At 38.9% G+C, this 18,989-nt stretch overlaps 2 protein-coding genes across 7 annotated transcripts in view; one reads left to right on the top strand and one right to left on the bottom strand.

The window, feature by feature from the left end:
• Positions 1–18,989, bottom strand: part of ACBD5 (acyl-CoA binding domain containing 5) — a 137,880-nt gene that overhangs the window by 82,179 nt on the left and 36,712 nt on the right. The gene's annotated exons all lie outside the window — the stretch shown is intronic.
• Positions 753–18,973, top strand: MASTL (microtubule associated serine/threonine kinase like). 5 transcript variants are annotated; one of them, XM_064636161.1, is made up of 13 exons: positions 754–967; positions 2,879–3,016; positions 4,460–4,599; positions 5,305–5,393; positions 6,728–6,834; positions 7,172–7,304; positions 7,867–8,033; positions 9,180–10,409; positions 11,217–11,355; positions 11,811–11,825; positions 13,632–13,745; positions 13,836–13,937; positions 16,255–18,973. In XM_064636161.1, exons 1-13 carry the CDS (start codon positions 785–787, stop codon positions 16,410–16,412), a joined length of 2,715 nt encoding a protein of 904 aa, XP_064492231.1. In that variant the 5' UTR covers positions 754–784; the 3' UTR covers positions 16,413–18,973. The 5 variants fall into 5 exon arrangements, with proteins under 5 accessions (XP_064492256.1, XP_064492231.1, XP_064492222.1 ...); XM_064636152.1 differs by having other exon boundaries at positions 7,867–8,039; XM_064636169.1 differs by lacking the exon at positions 11,811–11,825 and having other exon boundaries at positions 755–967; positions 7,867–8,039.

The following is an 18,989-nucleotide window of genomic DNA, read 5'->3' as shown; positions in this document are numbered from 1 at the left end:
CAACCTTGCCTAAGATAAATAGCAGCTGAAGTAATCAGGAACTAGAGGGAAGCAACAGAACACATTAATCTAACTCCTGATCACAAAAGACCTGCCCAGAGAGAAGTCTGCCACCACCAACCCAGAGAACACCAGGAGACAAGTAAGGACAGGATGGGTCGAGTTCTCTGACACACAAGCCCTCCTGGTCGTGCCATCTGGACACAGCTTTTGGAGCTATCAAGTATGCAAGTGTGAGAAAATCATAGAATCGTAGAGTATCGTGAATTGGAAGGGACCCAACAGGATTGTTGAGTTTAACTGCTGGCCCTGCGCAGGACACCCCAAGAATCACACCATGTGCCTGAGTGAGTGTTGTGCGAATGCCTCTCGAACTCAGATGTGAGTGAAGCACACGAGAAAATGAGTACGTGGGACCAAATTCAGTTGCTTCTTTCTAAATAAATATTATCTTCCATTTCTTTAATCTCTCACACCAAGTTCTGTTGAATTGCTACACTCTCAAGCTTCCCAGGGAGAGTGGGCAGTCTGCCTGCTCATGGCAAGTGGAGTTTCCAAACTGGAAACCGAGATGACAAACCGAGTAGTTATTAGCCGGATGACAGCTCCGGTCCTTGGTCCCTGTTCTAACCCCCCCGCGGGGCGGGCGCTGTGGGGCCGCTTTCCATCTCCGCGCACAGCAGCGCGGCTCTCGCGAGAGCGCCCGTGGGGCCGTTGGTGACGGCGCGGGCGGGGCGGGGCGGGGCCGCTTTGAATCGCGGCGGGCTTGGGGCCGGGGTGCGCTATGGGGACGGAGCGGCCTGAGGAGCCGGGGGGCGACGCCGCCACCACAGCCGCCGGCCCGAGGCGCGTCGAGGTCCCCCGGCCCCCATCCATCGAGGAGTTCACCATCGTGAAGCCCATCAGCCGCGGCGCCTTCGGGAAGGTGTACCTGGGCCGCAAGGCGGGCCGGCTCTATGCCGTGAAGGTGAGGGGTCGCGGCGTTGCTGGCTCCGCTCACGAGTAACCCCGTGTGGAAAGGGGCGTCCCGGTGGGGCAGGAAGGCTCCGGGCCCTCAGCACGGGCCTCCCGCCTCTCGGGAGGAGCAGACGCCGTGGGAGCCCCCCCGGCTCTCGGGAAGCTGCTCTCGGGCACTGCCCGGTGCCTGGGTTCGCGCCGTCCGCAGGGCTGTACTCAGCCCTCATCGCGGCCCCGGGGCTTCGGTCAGGGGGGCTCTGGTAATGACAGCTACTTTTAGAGGTACCTTAAGAGTCGAAGGAACTGCGCGAAAAGCCCCGCCAAGCGCTTTGCTTCTCCCTTGTGAACAGCTGCCGCAACCGAGCGCCCTCAGCCGCAGCTGCCCGAGGGTGAGAGCACCGCCTCTGAGATGCGTGACGGGAACAAATCATGAAAAACACTGTTGCCGAGTACGCATTAAAAAAACAAACAAACAAAAACCCTGTCGTGTTTTCTACGTTTATACACAAAGGGCTAAGATCTAAGTTTGTCAGCAGTAAAAACTTTACCAGTGATTTGTGCGAGCCTGACTTTGTGAGTAAAAGAATTATGACAAGCTGCGTAGTACACAAAGAAGAGGAAACGTAAAGCTAGTCGTGCAAAATAGATGTTGCTCTTTAGAGCTGTATGTGTCTGTTTACACTATTTCGTTATAAGCATTTTGAGATCAACGCATTTGTGTAAATTCTTTATCATTACTGCAGTGAGGTCTATGACTAGTTCACAACTACAACATTTAACATGTGCTAAATGTTTATTAAGGCCAATAGTTATTAAAAGTGTAATTTCATGCATTCTGTGGATGTCTTGGAATTTTTTTGTTATCATCTTTGATAATAGTGATGATAGCTATGGAAAATAATTTTCTGTGGTTTAGGTGCTGCATACAGAGTGGTTCAGTTGTGTTACTTTAGTATCATACTCTACTTTATTGAAAGTATTGTGACCTAAAAGCTTTATTCAAACTACTGAATTTAATATATGCTAAATATTTTTACACCTAAGGTCAACATTTACATAGAAAGTATCAAATTTGAGCAGACTCAAGTTTTTACAGTTATGTTGCATAGAGAATGGATAAATTAAACTTGCTTTATTATCACCATATATATCTATGAAAAAGATGGTGTGCATGGACAAACTTCTAATGTATATGCCATGCTTGCCTAAATACTTGTCAGCTGTGCTATTGTGCATCTTTTGTTCAGGGTTAATATTGGCTGAACTTATCATAGAGTGGAGTAATTCAAAGCAGGAATTGGAGCCTAAATCACAATTAAGCTTGTTATTTCTTTGTGATAAGTTGCATACCTTCAAGACTTCTTCCCAAAGAAACAAATATTTTTTTGTGTGACTTAAATTTTTTTTTAATTTAAAATTTACGATTTTCTTGCTTTCTCTGCAAAGTTTAGGAATTAGAGGCTGGAATAGTTGCAGTCTTGCATTTGAGGATACCAAGATGGGATGGCTTACTGCTGCACTCTGTTTTCAGTTTCTGGTCTTATATCTCAGCTTCTGAAGAAAGACTTGGTCAGCAAGTGCCGATCTAAGTGTTGAACAGTTTCATGGTTCTGAGTTGTGTGCTGTGGATAAGAGGGTTAATTCAGTGCAGCCTAATTTCACATGCAGCCTAAACACTTATTTTCCAGTGTATGCAATTGCAGTAAATCTTGGTAGTGTCATTTCCATTCAGGACTGAGTTAGGAGAGCAGTGGAAATGGTTGTCTAATAACCTGTTGTTTAAAATTCTCTCCGTATATGAAGTCACAGGTCTGTTTCATATATGCAAGTTTTAAGTATATAGATAAATTAATTTGCTGAAGAACTGCAGGTTGAGCAAATAAAAGAATGTTTGTCTACTTGATTTTGTTTTGTTTTTCAGGTGATGAAAAAAGCAGACATGATCAACAAAAACATGGTTCACCAGGTCCAGGCAGAGAGGGATGCACTGGCTCTCAGTAAAAGTCCTTTCATTGTGCACTTATACTACTCACTTCAGTCAGCTAATAACATCTACTTAGTGAGTAAAAAAATTTCTGTGGTCTTTTATGATTGTCTTGAAAATGGAGTGTGAACTGTAGTGATATCTAGAAACATATTTTTATGGTAACAAGTGGGTATTCCTTAGTCACTTTTACTTTCTTCTTTCTCAGAATGGTTCAACAAGTAAAATATTTTTCTTCCCCTGATACCTTTTCACCCACATTCCCCTTTTTTACAGGAGAAGCTTTTCTAATAGCTAGTATGTCTTAGAAATATGTAGAAATCTTAGGGAAAACAAGAAACCGTTCTGTTCAAGCAGAATCCAAATGACTGAAAGACTCTCCATGGCTCACTTAAAGGAAATCTGTTTTATGTGTTACCTGTGCTCAAAATTCATTATGGTAGTTGGCCTACATGACAAGAGGATGACTGAGTGGCAAAACCGAGTACCAGTCTACATGGAGCACTGTGGAGCACAGTAGGACTTGTGTATGATGACCTCCACGTAAGGTCCTATGGATTCAGGCTGTCTGCAAAGGGTCTGGCATAATTTGTCTCGATTGCTGTAAGCACACCCAGCCAACAGTTTGATGATATTCTGAGGGGAGGTTGCTATGCACTCCTCCTACAATGCATTTGGAGTGTAAACAAAGGCTTCTTTTTCTGGAATCTCTGAACTGCTTCATGCAGTAGAGGGCTTCAGGGTGAAGGACTTGTGAAGGAAATGCTAGTCATGTCTGTGACTGTGTGTATGTATATATATAAATATATGGTAGAGTATTGTATATTGGAATCTAAGGACTGGTGAGATTTCCCAACCAAAACCCCATAAATGCATTCTTATCTTCAAAGAGTGAGTTTTTGAAGCCCTGCTGTCTTTTATCTTGAATATGACCTGGGCCATAATAATGTCTCTGCATAATGTTTTTTGGATGTGTGTGTTCTTTTTAGACACTGTCTTAAATGCACAGTAGCTATCACTGTATACATTTCTGGCAATTTGTACTTATTTTGCAAGGCTCAGGTCTGTATTTAGTATTGTGTATAAATACTTGCAAAATCAAATATTGAGATACTTTGATTTGTATAGAACAGGTTGTCAGTGGTCTTTGGCTTCAGGCCTTGAGTTTCACAGGAGTGCTCTGCATTTCATTTTCTATAATATAGAACTCTTTCTGTAGTCAACTCTCAAATAACTACTGTAGTCAGCTTTTAAATTAACTTCTGAGAGTAGCCTAGGCAAGTAAAATAAGCAAATGATCTATTAAAAGAAAATGTTTCATGTTCTGTCATTTGAAGCCTTAATTATTTCATCCAAGTGAAAAGTATTGTGTGGGTAATCAAGTTTGCACAAGCCAGCTTCTATCAGCTTCTGCTCCTTAAAATAATATTTTTGTATGGGTGAAAGCTATCTTGTATTTCGATACTTGCAAATTTGAAATATATTTTAAATTTTAAATTTAAAATGGTTGAATGGCAGGTGATGGAGTACCTTATCGGTGGAGATGTCAAATCTCTTCTCCATATTTATGGATATTTTGATGAAGAAATGGCTGTTAAGTATATTTCTGAAGCAGCATTGGCCCTTGACTATCTTCACAGGCATGGGATAATCCACAGGTAAAATTGTTTTTTCCCCTTACAAATAAGTATTTGGTAGTTTGTGGTTTTAATTTCTTCGCTCTATCACATAACCAATCCCCACTGTATTGTAACAGCTACCACAGCTGCCTCATTTGCATGTGTGTGCTGCAGCAATGTCATGAAACAACTCCTAAAATAAAATCTGTCTGTATGTGCTGAGCAGACAAATACACACTGCTCTCCCCTGCCAGTCCAGAGGTGTATCAGCAGCTGTGTTAGTTCAGGAAACCTCTGGGTACTGCAAACATGTAACAAAGGGACGCTGACTACTCAAACGCTCCCCCTGTAGTGAGAGTTCTTTTTGCATTCAGCAGTGGTATGGAGAACACACCTGAAAACTGTCACTAGAGGTTTGCTTGTCACTTGTAGGAGCTCCACATTAGTAAGTTACGATAGGGGTACTCAGGAAAAACATTTGTTAAACCTGCTGAAACACAAATGTGCAGCTCTTGGTGACATGCATAGAGGTTTTACAAAGCCTGAGATGTTCATACCGTGTTTAGTGCTAGATATGTTTAGTTGTTTTGGCGTATTCCTCTAATTGGAATCTTCTGCTGGGTAAGAGATGTTATTGAGGAACAGCTATAACCAATGTTTTGTATTGAGTGTTTCTGGTCACTTGACTTTCTTAATGTTGCTCAGTGGTCTTTTTGCTGACTTCAACTATATTCATGTTTTCAGGGATCTGAAGCCAGACAACATGCTCATTTCTAATCAGGGCCATATAAAGTTGACAGACTTTGGGCTTTCCAGAGTTACTCTGAACAGAGGTAAGAGTTGTCTGTATACTTTTGGTTGATTAGAATGTATTTTTGGGTCACATTTCTGTATTCTTGAATGTTTGCATCCCTGTAGAGGGCAGCTTTCAATAATAAGTGCAAATTTTGCACAAATATCTCACTTCTAGCAGGCAAGTACCAATAAGCTACGTGCTAGTAAAGGGTCTGCTCTATACATTGCACTTCAGAAGATAAATAATTTATTCTTTGCAACAAGTTTGTATGAAATATAATCTAGAGCCATTTCTCTTGAGGGGTATGGATTTCAAAGTTTTCTGCAGTTCACAGAGAGAAATCAGTGGGTAAATGAATAACTGGCTTTTTCTTGGTGTTTCTCTGACTGCTTTTGTCCTTCAGTTTGTGTTTCTCAGTCCTTGTATATATGAATTTCCAATAAATTAGCTGAGGCATTGCAGACATTAGTGTGAGGGACAGGGGTCCATAACAGAAGATTAAATCAGTGCTTTGACATGCTCCTTTCAAGTAGCAGTAAATATAGTTGAATAGTCAAATGACTGCCTGGCACAGGTGATAGACTTCAGGTCTTTAATGTGAATAGCTGGTTTCTGAACTAGTTTGTAACTCCAACCCCTTGGCCAGATTGTCCAAACTTACGCTGCACAGCACCAGCTCTGTTTTTTTTGAGACAGTTGCTGGTGGGTACATCCTTTTTAAATATTTAAAGGAATGCCAAAATTTGGAGTTGTCTATGGTGTTTCTCATTCATTGTTTTAAGAATATGAAGGAAAATCCTAAGTATGATGTATTTTCTATAATGTACTGCTTTAAGTGATGTTCTGATGGCAGAGATTATTGTGTCTAATTGAACATGATATGGAATCCATAAGCCTACTTACTGCTAGTGAGCAAAAAAAAAAGGTTCTAAAGTTGAATTTTCACCTATGAAAAATTCTTGTGTAGCTTTTTTGAGATGTCTTTTGGAGAGATGGCAGGTTTTGAATCAAATTTACCATCTTAATCTGTGGGGTGTAGGCTGGAACTGATGCCTAAAAACCAAAGCTGGTATCAAGTTAGAAAATGTAACACTTCTAGCATAGTCAATTGGAAAATAATTTGGACTTTTACAATTTCTCTATGTATAAACTATAACTTTATGATGGATGTACAGGAAGAAACAGCTTGTGTTGAGTAAGAATGCATAGGTACATCTTCAGTTGGGTTTGGTGTCTTCTTTTGTATATTTGTTGTACATATGACTTTTTTTCTTTTCCTCTTGATAAAACTTAAGGAAATGTCTGCAACTTTGCTGGTTTTTAATAGCAAAATGAAAACCTGACCTGTTTGGGGTTGTTTTTTGTCTGTAGAGATAAATATGATAGATATCCTTACTACACCATCAATGGCAAAGCCAAAGCAGGACTATTCGCGTACTCCAGGACAATTGTTGTCTCTTATCAGTTCTCTGGGCTTTGTAAGTAATTGTCACTGTCTTTGAAGTACTTAATTCTTTTAATTTACTTACTATCTTAAATTTAATAATCGGCATGATAAGGCTATTTTTGCATCTCTTCTGCCAGGTGGTAGAATGACTTATTATACATTTCTAGTACTTTAAAGTTCTGAAGTGATTACATTGGTCTGTATTTTGAGTTGCTGACTATCAGTTGTGCTTCAAGGTCTGGTAAATGGGCATGGCCAAGCTCCAATGCAAACATCATAATGACTGTGTGAAGTTACATTCTCAGCTCTGGATTGAGTGTTTGTTCAGACTCCATTTATTTTTAACTATGTTTCTTCCTGCTTGTTAGTATTCTCCTGTTGGAATGAAAATGCCAGCGCACAATTCAAGTCAATCATCTGACAGTTTGCATGGAGTGGTTTCTCCCTTACCTATGGTCCAGAAGGAAAATACCCCTCTTTCAACTAAATTATTCAAAACATGTGAGTATACCAAGCCTTGTGCTGAGGGAATACTCTGGCTCTAAGGTTGTAGTCTTTTAATTTTATGTTAGTAGTTTGGACCCACTTCATAAAAGGTGTGTTACTATCAGTGTCTACCATTCCTCCAGTGCTTTTCTTCTGACATGTTTTCACCTACACTACTTATGCCATCTTCTGATGGTTTTTTGTGGTTTTTTTTTCAAATCACAACCACTGAATTCAATACCACCACAGAAAGTGTCAGTTCTTGACATACTTTCATTGAAAATTATTTAATATAGCAATGAGTGCTTTCCTTTAAATTGTCTTTTCTTGCTGCTTTCTCATTTATAACCTGAAATGAGAAAGAAGATGACTATGCTGATAATATTGCTTTTACGTTCTTGGCAAGTCCCTAATTCAAAAAAAGGTGTAAATTGACTATGTGGGAAAGATGACAAGAGAAATTATGTTGTCATGGAAAGCTTTCCATAACTTCCTTGGATGTGAAAGCTTGACATAGTGTGAAGCCGGTCAATTTGTATCAAATTTTATCAACATTTGAATTTTTTTTTCCTTCAAGATCTTGATAATTCTCAATTAACACCTGTGATGCCAGCAAGAAGTTTGACTCCTACTCTGCTTCAGTCAAGAAAGAGGTTTGGTCCTTGCAGTGTTAGTAGTGAGTCACACACACACCTGTCCAGTGTGGAATCAGAATGCTGCAGCAGCCCCAGGCAGGAGAAAGATGTAGAGGTCAGGACTGTTTCATCTTCCCACTAAAAATTAAAGTTAGTTTGTACTTGTGTATGCAAATCTCCTCTACTTACTAACACTTATTTCGAGCATAGAGAAAGGAGCAGGGGTTGTAATTCCTGTTGAGTAGGATTTTGGATCAAAGTGATACAATTTTTTCTTCAAACAAATATTAGTCCTGTGTAACATAATAGGAAAAGCAGATGTTAGAGCCTGCTGCAAAGCAGTGAAAGGGAAAGCTTCTACTGGCCATCACTGGTTTGTGCCCTGCACGGGTGGGTGATGCTGGGAGCAGTGGCTCATTTGGAAGTTGATCTTATCCCTAGAGCTTTATTTGCTCAGCATACAGACAAAATCACTTCTTTAAAACACAGAACTTGGGAAAATAACAAAAAAATACACTTCAAACTTCTACTAGCTGTTAAAACAAAAGAGTTTAAAGTTTTTTATTACTGAAGAGTTTTGTATCAACTAACCTAACAGCAGTAATTGTAGCTGATACGAAATACTTTCTCCTATTTTAAACTGTTAATGAAATTCTGTACAAATACAGAAAAGAAAATGCTGCTTTGCTAGGTAGTCTTTTGCCATAATTCTTATTTAGATCATACAGAAAAACTTAGATTTAAAACAATATATAATTCTTTATCTGTCTGTTTCTCAAGGCCTTGGTTTTATTATTGTGTTATCAAAATATTAGTGATATCAGATTTTCCTTTTGTCATCTCTGAAGTGTAATATGCCACAGGGCAGTATGATGGAGTTCTTTGCTTTGGGCTTTCTTGGAAACTGAAAACGTCTGTAGCTTAACTTCTTAACGTAAAATGACAAATACAACTTCAATTGCTGTATTTTTTTCATCCTTAGGCATTTAAAAATACTGCATTTACTACTATATTCTAGCAAGCTTATTTTATGTTCTTAAGAAAAGTCCAATTATCAAGTTATCCTTAATTTGGTTTTAACTTTTTTATTTTTAAATGTTATGTCATGTTTGTCACTAGTAGTGGTTAGAATAAGTAATGCTTGCAAATCTACATTTTGTTATGGAAGTGAAAATCAAGAATTTCAAAGACATATTTCTATAGTGCTGTAATCCTATTTTTCTTGATTCTTAAAGCTTAATATGCTCATTTGCAGCACAGTGAAGATGAACCTAGTTCTGCAACGTGCAAAACAAATAACAGTGGGTCAGCTCTCCCTTCGAATGTTGAGTTAACAAATAGCAAAAGTATTGAAGTTTTAAAGAAAAAAGAACTTGAGTCTGCTGTTTCTCCCATTGTCAGAAATGATTCTGGCTGTAGGCAGAAGTTGGGAAGTGAACATTCGAATATAACAGATACATTTTCTTACTGTGCCTTTCACACCCGGTGTGGTTATGGGAGTATTTCTGAAAAGACTTGGGAAGAAAACGTCTGTGTAAATAAAAGAAAGATAACTGATGAAACAGCAGAAACTTCCAATCCACAACAGTCATCTTCAAGGCAGAATGAGCCTTTCAAAGAGGAAGAAATTTTTGAAAAGCCAGGTGTTAAAAGAGGCTTTGAATTAGTTGATACCAGTCCTTGTCAGGAACTTAACTATGTTAAAAAAAGCAATGCAGAATATAAGCGTGGCTGTCATATCTCAGAATTTTCAGCAAACAATAGGACAGGTTTGACAACAGAAATTCAGTCCTTAGTGCTCTGTAATGATGGATGCCCACGTGACACCTGTAAAAGTGAGGAGGAAGTTAAGTGTTCTATTAGCAACCAGCAAACAGAAAGATCGCTTACTCCAACTATAGCCAAGAATCTTATGTGTGATCTGGATGCAGACTACAGAAAGGATGATGAAAAGGAGTACATGAACTCAAGTTTTTTAGACACTGACGATGAAAAACCTTTAGGAATCCTCAGTGCAGATTCTGATGTATTTACCGACGTGTCTGTTACAGAAAGCCATTTAGAAAAGCAGCTTTTAGATTTGGACAAAAGTGTTAAAGACCTCTCCTTTGAGGAGCCAAAACCTGAAGGTGCGCTGATAACATCACCAAAGTCCCAAGATGCCTCACGAAGTGGAGAGGAAGCACATACAGTCCAGGACTGCAAGCTGTTACATCATGAGAAGGATAATGACCAGAAACAAAGGGAAGGAGCTTACCTTAACACAGTATCTCCTCCTTCAGAAAAGATGATGGAAGCACTGAGTCTCTTAAAAAAAAGTGCTGTTGTTTTTCGAAGTTATAATAGTCCAATTAATATGTCCAATGTATCTGAGCCGTGTAGCATGGCTTCTTTAGATATAATGGATCTTTCACCTGCTTGTAGTGGCTCTTACCCAACGGCTATCACTCCGTCACAGAAAGGAAGGCCATATCAGACCTATCAGGTAGGTAAGGAGACATGTGGAAACTTCGTGCATGCGTTATAACATTAGCAACCTGAAATTATTTCAGTTGTAAATTTAGGGAAAACTCAAGTAGTTTGAGATAGCCTGTCAACAAAAGTCACTTTGACAGACTTTCTCTTACTGCACTTACATGGCCAAATTTATAATTTCTGTAAGAGTTTAGTAATAACTATTCATTGGTTTGCCTGTGGCTCAAAATGCGTTGACTGTTGACCTCTTTGAGAAATCCATTGCTGTTACAGTGAACTGATAAAAAAAGCCTGTGTTATTTTTATCTCATTCTACTTTTAGTACAGTGTGGTATTTCCTTTGAGCAGTTACAGGTTTTCTGATGTAATGGGAAGTCTTTGATTATTTTTTTTTTTCTTTTTCAATCCTGCACCCCTCCCAAGACAGTTTGTAAATGCTGTTCAGCTGCTAGTAGCTGCCACTCTGCCCACTATTTTCCTTTTTTTTGTCTTGGTAAAAGTGATGGTGTAATGTATACTGTCAAGTGCCAGTTACAAGCCTATTACAAAAATTGATATAAAGAGTAATAGCTGCTGTGGACTTACACTGGAGGAAGAACTTAGGGATAAGTTTCTTGAAGAATAGGCATTTTAACTTTATGCTTCAAAGATTTAAAGCAATGGAAGCACATTTTACATGTACTTTTCAGGGAATATTTTGTGACATGTTCTTGACTTAAACTTGAGTAACAACTACTATATCCATTACTAAACCTGGAGATGGGAGTTTCTCAGCTGGTTTTGTTTGGCATCTGAAATCTTTGTTGCATCTTTTAAGACACCTCGTCAGGGGGATGCTGGCACACCATATCGGACTCCGAAGAGTGTCAGAAGAGGAGCTGCCCCAGTAGAAGGTGAACGCATCCTAGGGACCCCAGACTACCTGGCACCGGAGCTGCTTTTGACAAAGCCTCATGGTAAGAGAAACCAGCCATTTGTCAGTACTTGAAAGGTGACATATTTACATTCCTGAGTGTCTCTAGAACTGAAAACCCTTCAAGTAATAACATAGTGAATTTTTCAAAAATAGTTAGTGCTTAGCTTTTGCCATTACCCATTACCTTCTGTGAAGCTACGGTTTTCTGGCTTTGGAACTTCAAATTTTCCCTCACTAAACACTTCCTGTGTTGTTGAGTTGCTTGTAAATGTAGTTTTAATCCTAAATTAATAATGTTACAGAATTATTTTATTTCTGTTTCTAACTTAGATTTAACATTGCCATCTTCCTGTATTGTGGAGTTACTACCTTGAGAAAAAACCTGCATTCCAATGCTTTCAGAGAATCATACATGATATTTGATGTTTATATTTGTTAGATTTTTTTTTTTGTAACAATTATAATATTCTTACTTCGTTGTCTTTTCATATGCAGGGACTGTGATCTCTGGTGAGTTTTCTATATTCTGTGCAGGAATGAAGTGTTCAGCATAACTGAACAGTCAAAGTATAATTAGATCACAATTTCCAAGAACATTGTTTGGGTGAACAATGTTCTTATATAGAAAGATATGTCCAATATGCACTCCACATAAAAATGTGTGATGCTCCCACACAGATTCAGGAAACATCAGTGTCAGTGTGACTAAGCTATCAGAAATCATACATGTAAGCGTATACTTCAGAAGGAAAGTCAGCATTCTTAAAGAAATTGTGGAGGCAAGACAGAGACACTTTTCCTTGTTCTTTTAGGTTATGTAGTCAGTCTGATTTACTTTATCTATGGGTGAAGAAGGCTCAGATGCTCAAGACCTCATATTTCTACTTCTTGCTTCAAATCGTAGAATATCCTGAGTTGGAAAGGACCCAAAAGGATCACCAAGTCCAACTCCTGGTCCTGCACAGGACACCCCAAGAATCACACCTTGTGCCTGAAAGCGTTGTCCAAACACTTCTTGAACTCTGTCTTGAACTTGGTGCTGTGACCACTTCCCTGGGGAGACTCTTCCAGTGCCCAACCACCCTCTGGGTGAAAAACTTTTTCCTAATATCCCATCTAAACCTCCCCTGACATAACTTCATGCTGTTCCTTGCATCACGTTTAGCAGGGATATGGTGGTAGTAAATCTAATCTTAGTTAAACTTCATGTAGAAAAAAATCCCTGCTGAAACCTGTGTTACTACACTGTTCAGAGTTGTGATCTTATTAGACTTTGACTGGAGCTGGGAGTGTTTTAACTGAACATCCAAGTAGTCTAACAAGTGTGAGTGTGATCTCACTGCTGCGATGTGCTTGGCTTGGTGGGCCACTCTTACTGCTGTTACAAGTTGCAAAAAGTGCATTAGATTACTAGTTAAACATTTTGCTTTTCAGCATCTCGAAACTTAACAGTAGTCCTCGTGAAATGGCTCAAAACATTTGTTTTCTGAACTTAGAGGTGTCTTAATGTTTTTTTATATGCAAAAAAATCCAAGAGCAATTAGACTTACTGCCTTTCAAAGCTGATGTTTTACAGCATCTATTCTGGCATCTGTTCTTTATACAGTGGAGCGGGCATGGCTCAAAGATGCAGAAGGCTTAGAATGCATGCAGCGGTGCCTGGGATTGCTTTGCCGGGTTGTGGTTGTGTGGATTATTAAAATGGGATTGACAAAAAAAACCTCCCTGCAATGTGGAAAACCAAAACTATTTCATAACAAAAAAGAGATAGCTAGGAACTACACATTACCCTAAGCAATTCAATTCAATGAAAAGCAATTCCAGCATCTTGTGTGCTGCCTCATCTCTGTAAGTTGTCTTCAAGATATTCACATAAATTTAGGAAAATAAAAATTTATGTTCAATAGTTTGAATTCTTGGAATCTTCTCAAAGAACTGAGAGGAAGATACAGGCTACAACATGGAGCCAGGTCTAGAGCAGTCATTAGGCAGCTGTTTCTTGTCACAAAACAATCTCTTGGAGAAGTCAGCTCCTGGATTCTGACAGGAGTTCATAATTAGATTGTTAATAAGAGTCCCCTAGCTTTTATCAGTAAACCCAGTGTTATCTATAATGAATTAAGAAGCAGAGTGGCTTTAAAAAAACCTTTAATGTATTTTTAATCTGCATGAATATTAAATACAACTTATTTTGTCTTTTCCTTCATTTTCAAGAAATTTGTAGAATTTAAACACTCTTCAATCTGCCATGGCTAATCTTCAAGTCTTTGCAAATACTATTTGTGTAAGTGTAATGAGCTGGGTTTCTCTTATCAGGTTCTGCTGTAGACTGGTGGGCCCTCGGAGTTTGTCTGTTTGAGTTTCTAACTGGAATTCCACCTTTTAATGATGAAACACCAGCACAGGTTTTCCAAAATATTTTGAAAAGAGGTAATCTGTTTCAGTAATCAGGGTAACTATGTTTTTCCAATATTTGTTTTATAGTTTGAGTTACCAACTCATCTGCATCTTTGTCTGTAGATATTCCCTGGCCTGAGGGTGAAGAAAAGCTGTCTGATAATGCCCAAAATGCAATAGATATTCTTCTAACAATTGACACTACTAAAAGAGCTGGACTGAAAGGTTAGTATTAAAATTGTGTTCTTTGCAACTAATTGCAAATTGCAAAGTGGTGATGTCCTCCTCCTGAAACTTAGACTAATAAACTTCAATGCCTAATTAGGTTTAGTGCATGTTTAGTGTTTGACATCTGACGTACCAAAGTTCTCTCTTATCTAACTCTAACTTGGAGTTCTTAACTTAAATGATTTTGGGAACCTTGATTAAAAGCTTGTTTTGGCTCCAGTTTGGGAGAGGATCCTCCTACAACAGTTAATTCAAAGAAGTTTTTACTTAGGAATCAGCCCGTCTTTGAATGCATAGAGAAGTTGGACAATATATACTATACAAAGTCTACATATATTTTTCTTTTTCCCCTTTTAGAAGTACTTGAATGTTTATCGTTGTTAACAGTGACTATGTTATATAAAAAAACCTGATAACATGAAGGAAGCTTAGAGTGAGATGTTTTGGAAATAGATGAAGAAATCTTATGAGAGAACCGTGCAAGAAATCACTAGAGAAGGAAATGACTATGGAAATTCTTACTCATAAAGAGATTAAAATGCTAGAAGCTAAAACCAGGCCAGATCAAATTAGAGGAGGCACATGAGTGTAAATGAAGGTCATGATGTCAGCAGAAAATTCTGTGGCTTTAATGTCTCCCAAAAGGCAGTTTGAAGGTGTTATAGTCAAACACAAGTTATTGCCTTTATTCCTGGATTTTGGAGTGAAATCCAATTGCCTGTCAAGGAAAGAAATTTAAACTAAGTCACATAATGGTTTCTTCCAATCTGAAATTCTTGGAAATTCATTCTTTGTCAAGCCTTATAACTGGATTTGATCTCTTTGTCCAGTTTATAGGCCACTGACGTGAAGTTGGCTGAGTAGTTTTCAGGACAGCCATTAAGTTTTTCCCATTGTACCTAAGTTTCCATTGCTGTCATCTTCTCTCCCCTCCCCAAAACACATGCTCTCCCTTTTTATTGCTATAGCATGAAGGCTTACTTGCTGAGAAACCCCAGTTATGTCATGTCCTACTGCTATGCTTCTATGAGTTCAATCTCTCCAGATAAGCAGCTTTAAAGCAGGTTTTGGTAGACAACACTGATATCTGGTGTTGGTTTGGTTTTTGCTCCTCTCTTCAGTCTTGTGAGCAGAAGTTGAGTGCCAGCTGTGGTACACATGAATATCTTGGGAAGAGACAAAGAAGTTTGGTTTTAACTTCTTGGCCAAAGGCAGCTTCTGGTGCATGAGAACTTTAAGAGCAGAACTACGTACAGTTCTGAGATAGTGGATCTGTGCAATGCCCTGCTGCTTGTGTGGCTGCTGAAGCCATTAGAAGGAGATAAAAGACTCACTCTGCCTTTTGTCTAAAATAAACTTTTAATGTTATGTTGTTGTATTTGTTCAGGAAATGCAGAAATAATAAATGTTAATGTCTTACTGTCTATCAGCTAAAAGCCTGTGGTATGTGCTTAGATGTAACATTTGTAATGAGTGTCTTGGTCAAACTGCCACCTCGTTCAAATGTGATTTTTTTTTTTTTAAATTTTTTTCACCTGTCCTATTTCTGCTATTTGCTTTTGATTTTTGTGGTGCAGGTGATAAAAACATGGCTTTGTATCCCAGTTAGATTAAAAGGTGTTTTATTGGATTTAATCAAAGTAGCGAAGTCATTTTGATAAGGGACTGGTATTTCCATGTTATGCAGAATTCATATCAGAACCTGCGTGCCAGAAGGTCACCTTGTGGTCAGAAGGGACAGGGCAGGGGAGTTCTCCTTGAGTCAGAAAGTCTGGCAGCTTGGTTAGTTATCCCATCTTTGGGCTGAGAAAGTGAAGTCTGGTGGTCTGTGGTAACTTCACCATAAGGGCATTTAGACTTCTGTGTCTGGTGTTTGGCCAAAGGGGACTGTGCAAAGCAGAGGAGGTAATGAAATCCATGAGATAGCAAAAGAAAGAGGACCTGGAGTGGTGACGGGTGGGAGTGACTCCCACATGTCTACTCAGCACAGAACTTTGGTAAAATTATAAACAGACTTTGAAGTGATGCTTAGAAATTGTCTGGTGCCCCAGCATGAGAAATGTCTCTGGGACATCTCTGATCTGCTCTGTGTGGAACAGGTTCCCTGGATAGGGGAAGGCAGCTAGTTGGCAGGACAACAGTTTGATGCCACTGAAGTTGGGGGTAATCAAAGCCCAATTGCAATTTGCACTTGTATGAATTTCTAAAAAGGAATATAAAGCAAATCTAGTGACAGTTATGCATAAGGGAACAAAGTGCCTATGGGGGTTGGCCATGAGGAAGTTTATAATGCTTATGTGAACTTCTGTTCCAGAGCTGAAACATCACCCCCTCTTTCACAGTGTGGACTGGGATAATCTGCAGAATCAAACCATGCCGTTTATACCTCAGCCGGATGATGAAACTGATACCTCTTACTTTGAAGCAAGGAATAATGCTCAGCACCTGACTGTGTCTGGATTTAGCTTGTAGCATCAAGATAAGTGAACATTCTCCATGGTTTTGCACACTTACAGGTTATCTGGTAACACTAGCTTGGTCTTAACTAAGTTTCCTTGCCAAATTTAGTGTGTTTTACATGACCAGTCTTTTTATTATAGTCTCCTTTATTCTGAAGTGAAACTATTGTATGTAACTGGTATCAAGTGCCTTTTGTGGGCTCACTGCACCTTACTAAGAAGCCAGAACATTGAATGTCTTGGAGCTGGTAACTCTTGACAATGATGGGGCTTTTGCATAGCAATGAGTAATTCTAGTTAGGAGGTGTGATGTTATTTCCCAGCTAAACATAATATGGAAAGGACAAAAATGCATACTAACTGTATCTATTGGCAGTTTGCTGTGATGACAGGCTGGGTTGGAAGCATTCCTTTAACTCTGTTAAATAAATTCTCTGCTCAAATTGTTGCATTGTAACCACTTGGGCTGTACGAAGCTGGACTCAACATACATTTTAGCAGTTACTAGTTTTACCTAGAAAACGCCCAGTGTGTGTGTGTGCTCACTGGTGTCAGATGTCAGCTAACAGGTGATTTTGGTTTTTAACAAGTGAAGCAGTATTCATACTGAAGCTGCTATATACTGAAGACTCTTATGTACTGCAAACTCACAGATTGTTCTGCAAACTCACAACGAGAGCTTAGATTTTTACTAGAACGGAAGATAGAAGTGTATATTCAGTATTATAAATCTGAATTAGATTAAAGTATACTTATCCCTATCTTTAAATGCAACACAAAACTTGTATCTGCTAGGTTTCAGAGGTTTATTTTTAGATAATGCTGTTTAAATAATCTTCAGTATTTTTGTTGCATAGGTATCTTTCTCTGCTAACTGAATGAAGATTTTAATTTTTCAGGTTTGTACTTGTTAGATAAAGATCACTGGCGCTAAATAATGATGCTAGCCAAGGGCCATGTGCCAGCTGAGCATTTTACTACTGATTTTTGCCAAGTGGCAAAAGTAGTTTCATGCACTGACCCCTTTTGTAGCAGTAGCAAGTTGTCCTTTCATTACCCTGCTTCCTGGAAGACAGGATTTATTGATGCAATTCTGAGCAAACAGTGTCTGCTAGGCTTCCTGCTGTCCCCTCAGGTTGCTGGGAAAGGAATGGGAAAGGTGAAGAAAATGGAAGTTTCCTAGAAAAACCTAAAGAGAAGCGATTGTTAAGAGCTCAAAATGACCAATCCCAGCTCTAGGTATGATAATTCGAACATGTTGTAAAACATGCAGTGAGTCTCACTCCTTTTGCTATATAAACTGGGGTAGGAGGGATACCTTAGGTTATGCAATCACTGGTGTTTTATTTATAAATTTATTCTTCCATTTCTAGTAATCTGATTTAAGAAAGTGAGTCTTACAAGAATGGACTATGATTACATGTTGAGTAAATAATATAAACTGAACACCACACCAGCTCTTTATCTTCAGTGCTTTACAAATGGTTACACCTGTTCCCATTTTGCAGTATAACATGTTCCCATCAAGGTGGAAAAACTTGTTGCAGTGGTATGGTCTTTTAAAGAAAACCTCTAACCCCTTGAAACAGTTCTGAATCAGTCACAAAGGTCAAGTAAGCTTCTGTAAAAACCTTATTCTAAAAGAAAATTGTTAAGTTTTCTACCTGTTGATTAATGCAATACAAAAAACATAGATTCTGTAAGAACAGTAAACAGACCAACAGACAAATCCAAATATTTAGTATAAAGTTACCACTACAGTGGTGTCCAAAGCTTAAATTCTGCACCATCAGCACTGAAGATGTGCAATACCCCATTCTCTTCAGTATCTTGCATTTATCTTGGTCATAGCAAACATGGAGTTGAGTGTAACATGTTGATTGTTGGGGTTTGTGGTGTGGTTTTGTTGGTGGTTGGTGGTTTTTTAGCTTTGTTGTTCAACATGGAATTCCTTGTCAACTCTTAACTCTTAGTTTTGCCCCACTTGTTGCATCACTTGAAATACTACAGGTAAAAGTGCAAAAAGCTATAATGTGGTAGCTGGAAGAGATTAAAGGTTCATTCTCATTAGTAATTATTTACAAATAATTAAGTAAGCTGGCAAAAGTTTCTGATCCTTAGAAGCTGTGGAACATATCACTTTGCAAGTACTCCAGCTGTTACATGGTGCTTCCTGAAGGCCTAAACTTGATGTGCATGACCTACACATAAACTGTAGCTTCCAGTTTATCTTGGGAGACAGTTTACCTGCCATTAGCACAGGCTTGTCCATCTAAGAACTACTGCAGAGATCAGTGTCACACTTTGTTATACAGAAATAGCAGTCTTGGACAGTTACTCCTACCCCTTACTTGCTGTGGGGCTCCCCTGTACAGTGCAATGTTCGGGGGCCAAGATGCTGAATGCCCTGTGTTATTGAGTTAGGAGATTCCAATTTCAGCATGATCTGGTTTACCTATGGTTACTCTTGCAATGAAATGCATTCTTTTCCTCTCAAAAAAATTTACTTTGCACGTTTTGTGTAAATATATTAAAAAAAATGTTGTATTAAATAAAATATTGTTGTTCTTTAAACTGGTATACTTTTGAC

This window comes from Pseudopipra pipra, chromosome 1 (genome assembly GCF_036250125.1).
Source record: "Pseudopipra pipra isolate bDixPip1 chromosome 1, bDixPip1.hap1, whole genome shotgun sequence".
Taxonomy (NCBI): domain Eukaryota; kingdom Metazoa; phylum Chordata; class Aves; order Passeriformes; family Pipridae; genus Pseudopipra; species Pseudopipra pipra.
This window is presented reverse-complemented; position numbering and strand designations above follow the sequence as displayed.